Source organism: Acipenser ruthenus, chromosome 2 (genome assembly GCF_902713425.1).
Source record: "Acipenser ruthenus chromosome 2, fAciRut3.2 maternal haplotype, whole genome shotgun sequence".
NCBI lineage: Eukaryota > Metazoa > Chordata > Actinopteri > Acipenseriformes > Acipenseridae > Acipenser > Acipenser ruthenus.
The window spans coordinates 94,334,123-94,351,169 of record NC_081190.1 but is presented as its reverse complement, the minus strand read 5'-3'; the positions used below and the strand labels follow the sequence as shown (position 1 = coordinate 94,351,169).

Sequence of the window (17,047 nt, the reverse complement as noted above, 5' to 3'; positions counted from 1 at the left end):
TAAATCATTGCGATGCCTTTTCTTTATTCATAAAAATGTACAGTAGTTACAGAGGAAGGCTGTTGTGGTTTTCATTGAAGTAAACACACTGTGATGCACACAGAGAACCATGGCAGTATCAACCATGTCTTACACAGCAAACAAACATGTAAAAGCAGTTTAATTTCATAATGAAATTTATATGGAGACACTTATGTCAGGCTTGCATGTTACAGAAGTTATCTGGTGGACTTCTGAATGACCCTGAAGACTATACATGTGTTCTCTTATCCAGATTTCACCGGTATTCTGTTCCACTTTGCATTGCTAACTTTGTTACACTGGTATGATTAACCAGTAATTATTGTATGGCTAACATAAAATTGTTAAAAAGCAGAGGCAATATGGATTACATATTGAATACAATCACTCTGTAGTTCAAATGTAGATCAAACTTATGGTCTGGTGTTCAAGGAGAACCATTGCAAACTGTAAACATATAGTACATGTCTGAACATTACAAAATATCATAATTTAAAAATAACAAACACCAAAATATGTAAACATCTCTGGCTTATTCAGTGATTTCTGCTGAACTATATTTAGTGGTTTCATCACTTTCAATAACCATTTTAATGGGGAAATTTATTTCCACGAAAGATAATTATTGAAAGGAGCAGTATTTATTTATGTATTTTGAGCATCAATTAAAGTTTGCTCATTGCATGGTTTTGCATTTTCCTAAAATCCTTATTTTACCAGCTAAAAGTTCATTCAATTGGGTCCTTACTGAGGAAGTACATCTAGTAGAAAAGCTGCTACAAACTGCTTCAGACTGGGCTCATTCACTTTGCCCTTTCAACTGTTCATCGCATCTTAATTTTTTCCAAAGTAATGTTTGGGCTCCTGCCACATATCACGATGAAATTCTCTTCTGACTTGCTTTCAGCTCTCTGTTCTTCTCAACGCCTTGCTTTGGTAAACCCTCTCCGTGGGGTTTCATGTACAGTATAATAATAACCCTATGCTACAATACAAACATCCCCATCCATATTACCCACGTATGCTGTTGTCCGCCAAAAGTAATTACAGCACTCATTCCATTTATTGTTTGACAGACATTACCTTTTGAGAAGTGAAGCAGAGGGCACAGTTCTTCAATCAGCCCCAACGGTGGACAAGCTACGGTATGTAATAAATGTAATGTTCCTGATATTGCTGTTGAATTGCTCACACTTTATAGATTCCAATCTATTTTGAGATACTCAGCTGATGTGTACATCCTCTTCCCTCTTGCTGCTCAGCTGTTGTAAGCCATTTTGGACATGGGCAGAAACCACTATAAATAATGACGGTTCTGATACAATAATTTATTTACTGTTGCAATATCATTTATCATTATTGTTCAGAAGCTGGTTATTGCAATAGTGAAGAGTACAAATGAATTGCATTGTCTCTAAATGTTGACTGACAACATACATTACAATTGCATTAACAAGCTACACCTAATGCTATTACCTAATGCATTACATGTTTTTTTTTACCCTTCACTGAGGGCATCAATAAAAATACTGTATGACCCAAACCCAAGTACATCATTCTCTCTTACCATCAAACTCATTATTAAAAATATATCCCCTTGGACGAGGCCCGAGACTTGCTATTAGACTGGACCTATCCTGATTTAACCATTTCAGCAAGCAGGATTGATGCCAGAGATATTGGTCTCTCTTCAGTGCTGTGAAACCCTTCACTCTGTAATTTCAGGTGTCATGCGTAGCATTAGCAGGTCCTGCCCACGCTTCACCACCATGTTAATACTGTCACAGGTCCGCACTGCGTTGTAGATTTCTTCAGCTGTCTTCACTGTCTGTTCATTGACCTCAATGACGATATCTCCGGATTTCATTCCAGCTCTGGTGAAATAAATAGAGGCACTGCATTATTTATGTATTCGTTTCTATAAATTAATTAAAGGAGTAGATTACTTCAATTTACATTTCCTGTCCCCTTATCTTTTTATTAGGTTGGCTATGATTCGGATTGTTTTTTTGTGTTAAGCAGTGTGACTGAGTTCAGGAGCTCCTCTTCAGGTCTAGTTGCTTGCTATACAAATATGTAACTTAGGCTAGATCAGCCAAAATGTATTTACATTAGTAAATGTACTGCCATGTATTGCCTGCAAAAAATATCTGTCTCTTTGTGGCAGTCTGGCTCGCAGTGGTGAGGTGGATGACGTCACGGACCAGGAAGTAACTGACACTAAAACAGTGGATGGGCGGGTGAAGCTGAATTCTACTGCACTCAGCGTATTTAATAAACAAACAAAAGATTTAACAAAACACCAAACAAAAGGGCACGAGGGCCAAACGAATAAACAAACAAACAAACAAACAAGTAAGTGTCGTGCTGGATAATCCAGCACGTTTTAGCAATTGTTTTTTTAATGTTGCTCGCTCTCTCCGCTCCCCGTACTCTCCTCTGTACACCCAACCCCGAGTGCAGAGAGCTGCAGGTTTATATACTCTGGCCGAGGGATTAACTAGTTGTTAAATATCTTATTACCCCTCGGCCAGAGTCTGCATGCGTTTGGTAAGGATGCATGACTGTCAGCTAGTTAAATAATCAGTAGCTGATCAGCCATGCATCCTCACTGGGTTTTTAAATATAATAATAAAAGACACAGCGCTTTTACCCGCGCCGCAAACAAAAATACAAATAATAATACATAGGGGCGGGACACTCCGCCACACTCTTACTCATTTATAGACACTTTGGCTTTGAGGACTAAATGTAATTTTTAAGCTGCTTAAAAATCTAATATTTTTTCAAAATTAGTTCAGAATATATTTGAACATCACAATGTAATAAGCAACCAAGTTTGAAACAGTTCATGCTTCAGATTACTACCTACAGTAACTCACCTGTATGCAGGAGACCCCATGATGACCCTGTGAATCAGCACACCGTGGGTCACATCCGGGAAGCTGGGGTCAAAAAGCTTCAACTGTGCAATGATACTGGAAAATAGGAGTTAGACTGTGAAACACTGTTAGAGAGGGACAGTCACGTGACATCCCTCAGTGAGCGAGGTCCAGGGGCAGAGAAGAATCCCATTGCATTGCAATTTGAACCACTCCAGGTTTAATTATGTGCTTAGTTAAGCATACCAAAGCCTTATATCTACAGACGATGGGGTAAATAGGTTTGTAATACAACCTGGAATGAAACAAATTGCTTTACAATGTGAGTCTTCTTTAAAATCTCTTAAGTCTGACTAGCTCATTGTATGGGGTTGTTGGAAAACTTCTTTGATACAGTGTATTTTGGGGGGGGATAAGATAAATTGGCATAAAGAAGTTTGATCACAATGTTATTTAAGTTTTTATCAGCCAGATAAAGTAAATGATCTCATTGCCTAAAGACTGAGCCAGCTTGCTCCACTGTTTATAAAACTGGTAAAGTACAGGACTTTGAGAAGGACATGGTCTAATGCTCTGGTGTTAAAAAGAGGTATCCAAAAACAATACCGAGAAATTCAGTCAATGGCTTCTTTAGCCCATGTAATATATATATATATATATATTTTTTTTTACCTGGGAGTAAGTGTAAGCATCATTACACCAACGTATCGTCTTTTCGTTTCTGATCCACCAAACCAAGATTCTGCAAAATAATAATAAAACATAATAACAAAATATCAATGTGAATGCCTTTTGTGTGTTTGACAAATTTGTATGAATATTTTCCTTTTTGAAGAAGAAGAATCAGGTCTTACAGAAACCAGTGAAAGAAGACTACAGCTAGTCTGCTGCCACCTTCTGTTTCCTTCAGATAGATTTTTTTTCAGATAGATGAAAGTTTTTTTATTTCAATGTAGAAATGTCTCTACCTTGTTGTAAAAGAATCTATTAAAGAAGTTTTTACGTGTCCCAGCTGCAGAATATAAAGTCACTCATCCAGACTCATATCAGGACTGTTGTTTTCAGAGACTTTTCAAATGATGTTCTTTTACTAATATTATCACATTCCTGCGGATACCTGCTTTATTAAAGTAGTTATTACAAAAAGAGTATTATTATTATAACTATTTAATGTCATTTTGATTATCTTGAAAGAGAAAAATCAAATAACAAATCCAGCAGTCTGTCAATAGTATGGTATTATTTTCCTGATATTTATGTCTATGAAAGAGTTAACAGGGGACATCAGTTAATATTCCACAGCTCGTTTGAGTCCATACAGACCAGACACTTACTTTTCTTCTCCTGTGCACTGCTGAGGAATTGTTGGATATGGTCTGAAGGAATGGCGAAGGAGATACCTGCCGTCACTTTCATGGTGTTGATACCGATCACTTCACCGTCCTGAAAAACAACCAGCCAAACACAAAGTTGGAAAAATCATTTATAAAATACCTACTTATAGAAGATATTACACAGATATACTAGGTTTCTGTTATTGGAAAGGTAATTGTACACTTAGCAAAAATATTATAATAATTCAGCGAGTCCTTGAGTCTCGAAGAGTAGTAACGGTTCATATAACATCAGAGCCAGGGTTTATTTTTATTAAAATACAATTAAGAGGCTATCAATGAGAGGAATATTTTTTGAAATAAATAAATCTTAACAGGAAAGTGTGATTTAAAATAAAAGATGACAGGACACTAAAGCGAACCTACCAGATTTATAAGTGGTCCACCCGAGTTCCCGAACTATTATAAAACAAAAAGACAGAACTCATTACACAACATAACGGCTTATATTATTATTATTATTTCTAAACAAACATTTCACATGAGAAAATCTTTAACGCCCCCTCTCCAAACACACTGAAGGAGTTGGGCAGAGGGATTCAAGATCCTCTTAAGGCTGCCACACACCAGGCACGATGCGATTTTTCACTGGGTGACAAGATTCTTTCGCAGCGACATGACCACACACCAGAAGCGACACAGAGGCGATGCAACAGGTTTGAAAACTGCCAGATCTACAGAACTATTCGAAATTGCTACTGACAAATATGATCAAGCGTGGTACATGTTCGACAACATGATGTGGAAATGATGAGTTTCTGTGACGGTATTTCAACATATATGGCAATAAATCATACACACCAGGCTTATCCAGTTCCTTTGAAATAGACTCCCATATATTCTCTATCAAATCTGTATCTTTATAATTGAGATGACCTTTGTCATAAAGGTATTTTTCAACGGCAAGTATTATTGTTTCCTCCGTCATTTTGGATACTGCTTCAACCTGCTGGACCACGTGCATTAAAGCTGTTCTCCAACTGCTCAATTCTCTAGTTGTCGTGCAACAAATCGCAAAAATTAGGATTCAAATCGTACTTATTTTGCGTCGTGCCGGTGCCACTCCCACGTTGCCTGTGCTGTGAAAGACATTTATCAAAAGTACAGGTTCCATTCATTTTGCCTCACTGCTGCACAGTTTCAATTGTCGCATCGCGTCTGGTGGGTAGCAGCCTTTAGTCTTACATCAATAGCGGCGTCAGTCTGAATGTAGTCCATGTTGAAGTTGGAGAGGCCGAGCTCCCGTCCTCCTCGCTGCACTGAGCTGACGATCCCAGAGGTGATGGTGTTGCGCAAGGCAAAGGGGCTCCCCATGGCAACCACAAACTCACCCTGCCGGACATCTGAAGAGCGGCCCAGAGAAAGGGTTGGGAGAGGGTGCTGTGGAGAAACAACATCCACGTTACAGAGATACGAACAGCGAGGCCTTGGTGCGAACCGGCGACCCCGTGCACCGCAAGCAAATGTCTTAACAACAACGAAAAAGAGGCGGGCTTGTTTGCAGCCGTGGTTTTAGAACTTTTAACCTCATCTCATCTCACCGACAGGGGACTGGACAGAATCCATAACGGCAGTGTATCACACAACATTGCCTGTTACATCTATGTACAACCCTGTTTTGCTCGCCTGAATGCTCTTTCCATGCCTGCAAACGTGGATGAATATTTGGATTAGATTAACATATCATCAATGATGAATCAAAACAGAAAAGGATCCACATGTTCTCTGTTTACTGCATACATTTGTATTTTCCTAAAACCCTTCCCCCACCCCAGCTACAAGTTAGCTGAATTGGGCCCCCACATGACATGATGCTGTCCTGCACCTACCTTGGCATTAATTTTAATGGTGGCAATATCCGCTACTTGGTCCACATCCTGAACCACTGCATTATATGTGTCTCCGTTGGCTAGCTTCACTCTTACTCCTCGTTTGTTAGCCACCACGTGAGCGTTTGTAATAATCAGCCCATCCTGACTGATGACAAACCCAGAGCCGTTCGAAATTGGAACCTCCCGGCCTGAAAATGGATGCCTGGCAATGAAAACAACAAGAAACACGTGTGGGTATTACACCCCTTTCACACAGACGAGTTATCACGGTTCAGAACAGGCACTGATGCGGCATTTTGGTCTGTGTGAATTGCCTATACCGTCACTGAGCCGTCAGATTTTATGCCGTCTCTGAACCAACCTCGCGAGCACTGAACCGTCTTAACTCCTATGTGAAATGGTATGCCGACACTGAAGCACTGTAGTGGGAGTGGATTGAAAGTCAACATCCCAAGTGACTGTATACCGAGGTAGTAATTGGAGCCTGGAACTGTTATGGAACTGTTAACTTTACGGGCTGACGAGGAGGTGAATTCACAAATAGAAGGGACAGTGTGTGATGCTGTAATGTACGGTAGAATTGCCACTGCTATGAAAAGACTCTGTTGACTGACAGGTTTTAAAGTCGTACTCACATGATCCCTTTGGCTGTGTGAAAGGGTTACGACGGTATGATACCGGCATAGAATGCGCAACTTTGTGCTGTGTGAATTTTTTTAACATGGCTCAGTAGCGGCATTTATGTGTGAAAGGGGCTTTAGTGTGCAACTGGATCCTGGATTAAATCAAAATCATGTCAGTGTCATAGCCCATTATAAAGTTCAACTATAGCACAGCAATAAACTTTGATTTAATCCAGGTCTGAATCTTCAGTGGTTTTAAACACAGAGCAGTGGAAAGTAACACCATTGTCAAGAAGGTAATCACTTTGGAGACAAAGGGTCAGGTGAATGATAATATTGAATCAGTGACACAATTCAATTGACACCATGGTGTCTATAAACCAGTGGTTCCCAACTTGTGGTCCGTGAGTAAACTCCAGGTAGTCCGCAAACAACTCCCAAAATTCGGTTACGCAATTCTAGCAAAAACCCATTTCTATGTATTGCCAAGCAACACAACAAACAGCTTTTACCACATTATAAGTAAAAGGTATATGTAGTCTGCATTTTTCAACTTTATCTGTTCTCTTTTATTACGGGTGTTGTTATAAATTAATTTATAATCCAGGGCTGGCAATGGAACGTGAAACAAGCAATGTGATTGATCGAGCAAGGTTTCAGATGTCATTTCCACACTAACGGGGTACACATGTAACACAAAGTTTGAAAAATAAAGTTAATTATGTGATTTTCATCCCCCTCATCATATGCTCTAGAGTCTCAATGACATATAATTTCTAAAGGGAAGATAACCTTTCATGTTGCACAAATGTTGCAGGCACCTGAAGTTCATACTCCATGCATGGTAACTCTGCGAATGAGAATGGACACAAGGCATGAAAAGAGCCCAAAAAAATTAATCAATTTTGTGCATGACTTGTTATTTATTGATATTCTATTATGAAAAACAGTCAAATATGGGAGTCCAAGGTATTCCAAAATCAAAAGTTTTGTTGCTTGCAAACAATTATCAGACACCGTTATCCAAGGCGACTTTGTGAGGGTGTGCTGAGTGGCTGATGTTAAACAGGGAGGACTCACAACCAAAAATTCTGTTAAAAGAAACAAATACTTTATTTGTGAACAAAAGTAAGATTGTTCTTTCAACAAATAACTGATTCAGGATCAAAACAACAAAAAAAACACATTGGCAGATAACACAATCCAGCTACCAGAAAGGTCAGGTACTAACCTCTAGCCCACCCACAGCTCCTCATACTGACCTCTTTTATACTTTACCTCAGGTAGGTCCCTCCCCCAGCAAAACCATGACTGGGCAAATACCCATAATAATTATACATTAATCCAGATTATTATTATTTACTCAATAAAGAATACTTCACATTCGTTTCAATATAAAACACAATCTTACCCTTATTAAAATGTACCATTATTAAAATAATAGGGTTAAACAAGATTAAACGTCCCCCCTATGGAAAAGGTAAGCGCGGCACCGAAAGAACAGCACATATCAAGCATGAGCCTCAGATGCACACTCCCCTTCCCACACAGACAACAGCCTGCCACAGAAAACAAGCAGATGTGCATCACCTGCGCTCCTTAAATCCAATGGGAAGCACCATGTCAATAACTAATTGTTAACAATCTTAAAACTCACAACTCCTGTAAGTATAAGCATTTTCATTAGCAAAGAATACTTAAAAGATACAAGTTCAATTTACCAGCAGTGTGCACCCTGCTACCCAAAATGATAAATCACACTCAAAAAAAAAAAAAAAAGTATAATACAGATTTCATTCTTATGCCATTCCCCGATTCCTGACAAGCACACAGATTGAATAAACATTAATTTATGGGGTAGTTTTATCTGTCTATTAAAAAAAGAAAGTTAATCCGTTTTTAGTTTGGAGTTTCGTTTTTAAAGCTACTGTGGGCGGAGAACCGCTTTCTGGCTGATTGATGGAAAAACAGCGTCTCTTACTACAGTCAGAGAAAGAATTACATTTCTCCATCACCGACTTGCAGTGCTTATCAAACAATAATATAAAATGTGTAATATAAAACAACACCTCTGCATAACATAAATAAATAGGATAGATCAAGGCAGAAGATAAGTTTTGCCTACAAGTTAGTCCCCCGTGAAAAACACGATTGCGGATCGCGGTGGGATTTCGCGGAATACACTCTGGGTTGCAGTTATTGATATTCCACGGCAACAAGCCTAACTAGTATTCATAAGAACAAATTCAAGTTTTTTTAAACATTCCACAAGGTGGCGCAGTGAGATTTTTGAATATCTCTGCTTTGTTTATCTTGCTCAACCCGCTCTTAGGAAAAGCAAACCACTTGTTTTTGACACTGACGTGCTGTAGCTATTCAAATCCTCATCCAACATGGATACATTTGTTAAGAGCAAATATGTGTCTGGAGGCAAAAGTCACTTAGGAAATAAAACAGCCGCTGGTCGTGCTGGGGAATATCCGAGACTCTTGTATGAGGAAGGGGGTAAACTGTTTTGCAGACTGTGCATGTCGTTTCTGAAGAAACTATCAGAGCCGTTTCCTCTACTTCAATGGGAAAGCAGGACTTTTAACACGTGACACACAGTCCTGAGAAAATTGAGAACATTTTTATTTATTTATTTTTATTTCAGGTCAATTTTATAGTTTCTAGTTGCAGTTGCTCAATTTCAAAGTATTTTTTCCTCATAGCAGTAAAGGTTTAAAACTGGAAGACGCCAGTATTTATTTGATCATTTATTTTACTTTTCTACCTGCTGACAGTGCCCTCACAATTTTGTTTTTGGAATTAAGTTATTAAAGTTTCAATAAATGTTTTTGTGTATTCATTTGCCATTCGTTTTAGCATGTACTGTAATGACTTTGAAAACAGCCCTATAAAAAAAAAAGAAATTAACAAAGAACCAGGTTGGTTTTAACTTTTAAAAGGCTACCGCAGAATTCAAGAATTTCTGTTGCTGAAATCATGGACCCTTGCTGCAGAATTTGGAAAAATTTGCAAGATATACTGAAACACAAGCTTCATCAATCTCAGTCAAATTTGCTGTAAACATCAAGAAACCTACCTTCTTTATTAATCCAGAGAGATGGAAGATGTAATCCACTAAATAATTATACACTTCAGCAAGTAAGTGATAGTTCCTAACCACAATCACGCTTGCAATATGAAGGACTGACACCAACAGATCAATAACGATAATAACACTATGACGCAAAATGACGACTCTATTCAGTCAGAAGTCAAAAGGCATGGGTCAAAGTCCCGGATAATGAATAATGAATAATGAATGGCGCTTTTAGGGATTAATAAAATCCTGCATCCCCAAAAAAACTGTTTTAATAAAAAGCATAGGTATAAATTGGCTCCCAAAAAAGAAAACATTGAGTATTATTCCTTCCTGAAGAGCTGAAATAATAACTTTAATGTTCATAACAGTGTGAACAGACACTGATATGAACGTAGCGCATTTTAAAAAACTGATCTAGAATATAGAATCGCTTGTGCTACAGTGGTAAAAACACACTTACGATACTACTTTAAGTTAAGTTTTCTAGATTAGAATCAATTGAATAAGACACGTGACAATATTGTTTATAAACACCCTGTAAGTCATCATGTTTTGCCATATTATGCTTGGTTCACGTTTGAGAGGGATAGTTTAACCTTCCATGTCCAGATAACATTTCTTCAACTTTGTTTTTTCAGACAAAGTCATCTACACTATATCTCCAGTGTGTGTTTTATCTAATTCTAATATTTAATCTCAGAGAAATCAAGCTGCAACTTGTCAAGTTACTCAAACATTTACACATGTGTAAAGTTTCCATCAACATGGAAATGTCCATGTACACAGACTGCTTTACTAGTCTAGTGTACCACAGAACTAGTCCAGCAGTATTTTACAGCATTGGGATTATTTGGTATCAGTCCAACTTGGTATACCTTGACTATATATGTGCAATACTACTACTGTAATTAGCTAGGTACTATTCCTCATGTTGTACACTGTTAAGGAATTCTACATTGCTTGTGACCTGAAGCATTACTAAAACAAGAACTTTATTACTTGGTTTTTATTGGTCTGTAAATAAATAGCCTTGTTTTATTTCACATTTTATTAACATTTATTACTATATGCAGCTAACCTCTCTAAAAACGTTTAATATAGAAATAAGGATATTCCTATCTCTGGCAATACTGTAGCACATTATATATTGTTGCAAATGAAAAGTACTAAAACTGTGGTTTTAATGGGATTTTTTTTGTTTGCTTTAATTTAGTCATTCCAACCGAGTTAGGAATATTCAATGCATTGAGATGTTTTTTATGCGAAAAGGCTGCGACAGCGAGATTACATTTCTGTTTTTTTCCTGTGCAGTGAAAACAAGCAGTAGAATCATCACAGATTAGAAAGATGTGCATTTACATGAATGCTAGCAGATTTTCTTTTTTTTAATAATGCTGGTTAAAAAGAAGTCGTCTGTAATTTTGACAAGACAAATGTGGCTTCATAATGTGTAACAGTTATTTATTTTGTATTTTTTTCACATTGGAAGTTAATGGCAGCTTTCAAGGCAATGCTTGGTATTGCATCAAAGGGAGCTGTAATATATGTATGCAATAAGGTCCGACAGGGTGTCCGTACAGGTTTAATATACAGACGTCTCGGGGTGTTGCGAGTCACGAGACGAAGTCGAATGTCTCCAACCCCCAAGAAGTCTGTATATTCAACGTATATGACTCACTGTCGGGCCTTATTGCATTTATAATCCAGGTAAAATGGTGGAATTGAAGAAAAAAAAAAAGGCATAAATCATGTTTATGGCAAAAAATTTAGTTTTTTTTTTATTAAATATCCTTATGCCAATAAAGTAGTCCCATGAATAACTTTGAACTACACACACAATGTTAAGATGAGTAGATTAATTTAATTAAAACATGTAAAAGAAAGTATATCTTTATTTTTGGTATTGTGCACACTGCCACTGAAAAAATACACCAGGGGACGGAGTTGAGACAGCACTTTTTTTTCTGTCACTCAGTGCAGACAATCTTTGAGCAAAACAGTCGTGAGGAATAAAAATAAATTAAACGACGCTCGGATTTCAGTAATTTTTCAAGGTCTGTGTCAGAGAGGGGTGGATAATGTGCAGAACTGTCTTTTTGTGTTTATCTTTAGAGTTTACAAACTGCTAAAAATACATTATTTGAATTGACAAAGTCGGGGACAGTGAGTATAAAGACTTTTTTTTTGGGGGGGGGGGGGGGGGGGCTATTTTTCCCTGTTTTTCTATATTTCTACCAGTTCATTTAATTGTTCTTCATCCAAATCGGCATGTCTACTTACTACTTTGTCACTCGGTTTCATAGTTACAGCTGTACATCTGTAACTGTAAGCAAGACGACTGTCGATACTTTAAATTCTGTGAGGCAGCGCAGTGATTTAGACTGTTATAACACTTTAAATAAACGTCCAGGCGTTTATTTACAATATTTGCCAGTAGTCCCAGCAACTATTTGCGACTGCGTTTATTATGTAAGATCACTGTAACATCTGCAAATACTTCAGATGCAACCATGAAAAATCTGCCTGCAACCTTATAGAAACTACATAAGTAAATTACAACATTCCAGCAACGTCATTAAAGGTTGTGTCAGTGGGTAATAACAGTTTGTATTATAATAATAAAAACAGTAAAATCCACTAAAGACATCCCTGTAAATATCGGAACACAAGCATGTAGGTAGGCTTGCAGCACAATAAAGAAACAAACATGGTTTTAAAATTAATAAAAGCAATAAGTATCATGCTTTATTAACACATATTTACTTATTGTTTACCCTCAAAACGTGTACACTGGTAAGCATGGACAATCAATTAAAAATTAACCAATTAACGAATCTTCATTGCAAAACAACCGCATGAAATACTGTTTTAATAGTACGAAAAATAAGTTCATACTGTTGGCTCACCACACACTAAAAAATGCTTCAAACTGTTTAAAGATTAACAATAAAATCAATACAAGTACCAGTTTTATCACAAAATCAAAGCAAAAGTGACTAATTTGTTTTTATAACGTGATAAACAGGAGTAAAATACGAGTATTCATTGCACGACTCAAAAGCACTAAATACTGTTAATGCAAAAACAAAAATAAAAACACGTACAAATACACTAAAAGGCAACCCTGTTAATATCAGAAAACAAGTTTGTATTTTACTTACTTTCAGCACGCTCTAAAAAGCTTCACAATTGGTTTTAAAATGAAAAACGTCATAAAAAAAACCTGATCGGTGTACCTTGTAAAATAAATTAAATTCCGTTTTCTTATCATTCATCCTGAGCCTCGGGATCTCTTCGTCGTTGTTGAAAAACAAACTGGTAAAGCTCGCTGTCCAGCCATGTGCGTATTCATGATTTGCACATACGTCATCAAATCACGTGACAAGTGTGGCCGGCCATTTTTGACGTCAAAAAGATTTGGACGTCCTATTTGCAAGCTGCGAAGATGTAGAACTTTTTTTTCAACTCATGCAGTCCGAAAAACCATACTAGACATTGTCCGGTGAATTCAGTCATCTCAGAGGTGAACATCGAGATAGATACATCTAGAAAATTCTGCTTACCGGGCTTGAAAATGATGTGTATTTGCTGACAGCTGGTCTCTTCTCTGAGGTTGTGACAGTACTAGTCATTATTTTTATTTATTTATTTATTTATTTCTTAGCAGACGCCCTTATCCAGGGCGACTTACAATTGTTACAAGATATCACACATTATTTCACATTATACAGATATCACATTATTTTACATACAATTACCCATTTATACAGTTGGGTTTTTACTGGAGCAATCTAGGTAAAGTACCTTGCTCAAGGGTACAACAGCAGTGTCCCCCCTGGGGATTGAACCCACAACCCACAACCTTCTCATCCCTGCCTGACTTCACGCCTCACGATATATATATATATATATATATATATATATATATATATATATATATATATATATATATATATATATAGATATATAGATATATATATAGATATATAGATATATAGATAGATATATAGAGATATAGATATATATATATATATATATATCACTATTTATTAAACAACATCTCCCGTACACCGGCCAAGATCTCAAGGCATACAAAAGCCTTGATGCATACCTGTATTTCGTATCAGGATGGGTGACATGTTTGCATCAGTGGGTATACCAGGGGGACGCGTCCCTCATCTTATCATGGCTAAGGTAACACGTCTCAATTTCACTTGATAAACTAGCAATGACAGTGACAGCACTAATATAGCAAAAGGAAATATAAGACCAGAATTACAAAGAAGAATTAGGAGGTTTTTGTTGTTGTAGTTTTGTTATGTTTTCAAGTTATACAAATTATATATAGGGTGACATTTTTGTGTAAGAATCCTGCTGTTCTGAGGGTGTGCGCTTTATTTAAAATACAAATGAAAATAATATTGATACTTATAGGGTTGCCACCTGGCCCCACAATCCCGGGACACTTTGAGACAGAACAGGATTTTAAAAAGACTACTTGAGAGAAAAGAACGTGTTAATTAGCTCCGATACCTTCGATCAAATTAATGATGGTGCTTAATTACCACGGCAAACAATTGTATAATTATAATAATGAATACAACATATTACTTTTCATGTATTTCATTATTATTAATTATAATCATAATATTTAATTTATTTATTTGCAGACACGAATACGTACAAGTCGCTTACTTTCTGTTTTTTTAATAATCGCTACAACGTACAATAATTACTCTCCCAATCAGCAACATTGCTCAGCTGTTCGGAGCAGTATGTTGAACTGATTAGAATGGCTTGTTTGTTTGCACAGTAATTCAGCAATAGGGTTCATTTTAGAAAAAGTGTAGGGCTAATTAACACGTTAATTTATTTCAATTTAGCGGCAAGTTTAAAATCCCGTTCTGTCTCAAGTGTCCCGGGATTGTGGGGCCAGGTGACAACCCTACTTACTGATAGCAAGTCTGCCTATTTCCCTTGCATTAAAGTGCTTAAAGTTTCAGGGCCACCAGACTAAAGTGAAAGCTAAGAAGTGTAATTTAGCTCGGGCAATTCATTATTTATGTATTTATTTATTTGCTCCTTACTTTGAATTAACCTTTTTGTTATTGATGCGGCTGCACAACGCAACGGCCTTCAGATCACGTTTTAACAAGGTTATTTTCCACATCGACGAGGAAATTATTAAACTTGAATTAATTTATTTGTGTAACGCATGTTTTACATTTATAAAACTTGTTTGGGCTCTCCTCTGTATCACATACTACAACGTCTCTTTTCTATTTTAGTTTTTTAAAACACTGGTAAACAGGCTGGCAATATGCCGTCTGAGGGTTTTTGACGTCCACGGCCGACAAACTGCTGGCATGTGACTTGTGACATCAGGTGCAAATCATGAATATTAGCTGGAACATTCAGTATGATGCGCATTATATTATTATTATTATTATTATTATTATTATTATTATTATTATTAACCCCGCGTTTAAAAGAGACCCCGCGTCTATTTACCATATTTCCCAGCAGGCCCTGCGAGTATTGGAGACCGGCGATTATTTGAATTTTTATGTATGTGACAAGGCTCCAACTGTCCATATCCATCTTGTATCACAGCTTAAATATTATTACATTTTGTTTTGATGCCCATTGCTCTATGACTATGTTACAGCTAAACCCTGAATACAGAATGACGTATGGAAATCCCCAGACTTTTTCAGATGCTATTTATTACACAAATATAGAGGTGTGGTATCTGCCGCATACTATTTCACCTTTCAATACAGGGGCTGGATGGGCAGATACTGTGCTTGGTAAGGCACAAGTACTGGTAGGCTTTTTAAAATGCTAACGTATACCCTCTGAAATCTAAATTTAAAAGAAACCAGAAAGTCTTGTCTTAATTAAGACAAGATATTTTCCTTCAGAATATAGAATGCTCACAAATAAATAGAAAACTTTCAAATACAAAACAAAACAGACAGGGTCTAGATTAGATAAATAGGACTACGGTAACCTATGTATCCAATCTAGACCATGCCTGTATGTCACATTCTTTAAGTGTTTTACTGTTCTCTATGGTGGATGACCTACAACTATCATTAATATCTCTAAAAAGTGGTTTCACCTTGTCGAAAGCCATTGCTTAACAAGGTTTGACCGAGGAAATGGAAGGAGTGGGTTAACACTTATCACACACAGCTGTAGTGTAGAATTCATCACTTTTTACACAACAAATTAATATTATATTATTAATTGAAAAACAATATTCGTTCTACATTGTGTTGCTTGTCAAAACAAGAAATCAAATCAATAAATGTAGCCCAAAGGTGACTGTAAAATAAATAACATATACTGTTCGTACCTTCCAATAATCTCAATGTACACAACAGCAGGTGCTGATTTTTCCACGACGTCGGCAATAAAGTTGTATTTGTAGCGGGGGCTGTCTGGTTTGAACGGGGCAGCGCAGCGGACTGTCGGAAACATGTGTTTGAATACTGAACTGCTCGCACCGCCTTCCTCCTGCGGCGGCTGCTCCTCTCCCTGTAGCCTGGAATAAAGCAAAGCTGCCCCGCCGATCCCCAAAGCAACAGCGCAGGCTGTTCTGTACAGGCCTGCCCTGCTGGAGTCATTGCACCAGCCGCTTCCTGCAGTGCCCTGATCTCTTCTGTTAGCGAGGGTTCGTAAAGGAACAAGCCGCGACTGGAATCGAGAATCGAAAATACATCTCCTGACCACCCTTAGCAAACTGCTGTTTACCAGCGCTGCCATGTTGTAAGGTTTTCTGAGTGAATTACTGTTAATGACGTCTGTAAACAAAATAACCCATGTGGCTTACAGCATGTGATTGGTGGGCTGGGAATTCCGCCGTGACGCTCTTCAGTGTTGCAAAACATTTCATCATTCTCAGCATACGTGATCCGCCCAATGGAGGTCGGGTCTTTTAAATGGTAATTTTGCCAACAAGTAACGGCCAAAAAAAGTATTTGCTGTCGAAGTTGTTTCATCTTTAATGGAACTACAACGGGGCACTGTATATTTGCAGAAATTAACTTGTCTAATGTAACGTGCCACTTTTGTTTCGTCCGTGGATGTAACTAATCCAATGTACACCCACTTATACCATGTAACACATTTTTAAGTCATTTTCCTACTTTACACACACACACATTATATATAATATATATATATATATATATATATATAT

General features: G+C 37.3%; 1 protein-coding gene across 1 annotated transcript; it reads right to left on the bottom strand.

The window, feature by feature from the left end:
* LOC117409633 (serine protease HTRA2, mitochondrial-like) lies at positions 1 to 16,742 on the bottom strand. Its single transcript, XM_034015936.3, has 8 exons — positions 16,202 to 16,742; positions 6,127 to 6,331; positions 5,483 to 5,677; positions 4,664 to 4,696; positions 4,238 to 4,346; positions 3,576 to 3,645; positions 2,904 to 2,999; positions 1 to 1,895 (listed from the first exon to the last, which is right to left on the bottom strand). Exons 1-8 carry the CDS (start codon positions 16,609 to 16,611, stop codon positions 1,730 to 1,732), a joined length of 1,284 nt encoding a protein of 427 aa, XP_033871827.3. The 5' UTR covers positions 16,612 to 16,742; the 3' UTR covers positions 1 to 1,729.
* Positions 16,743 to 17,047: the final 305 nt, after the last annotated feature.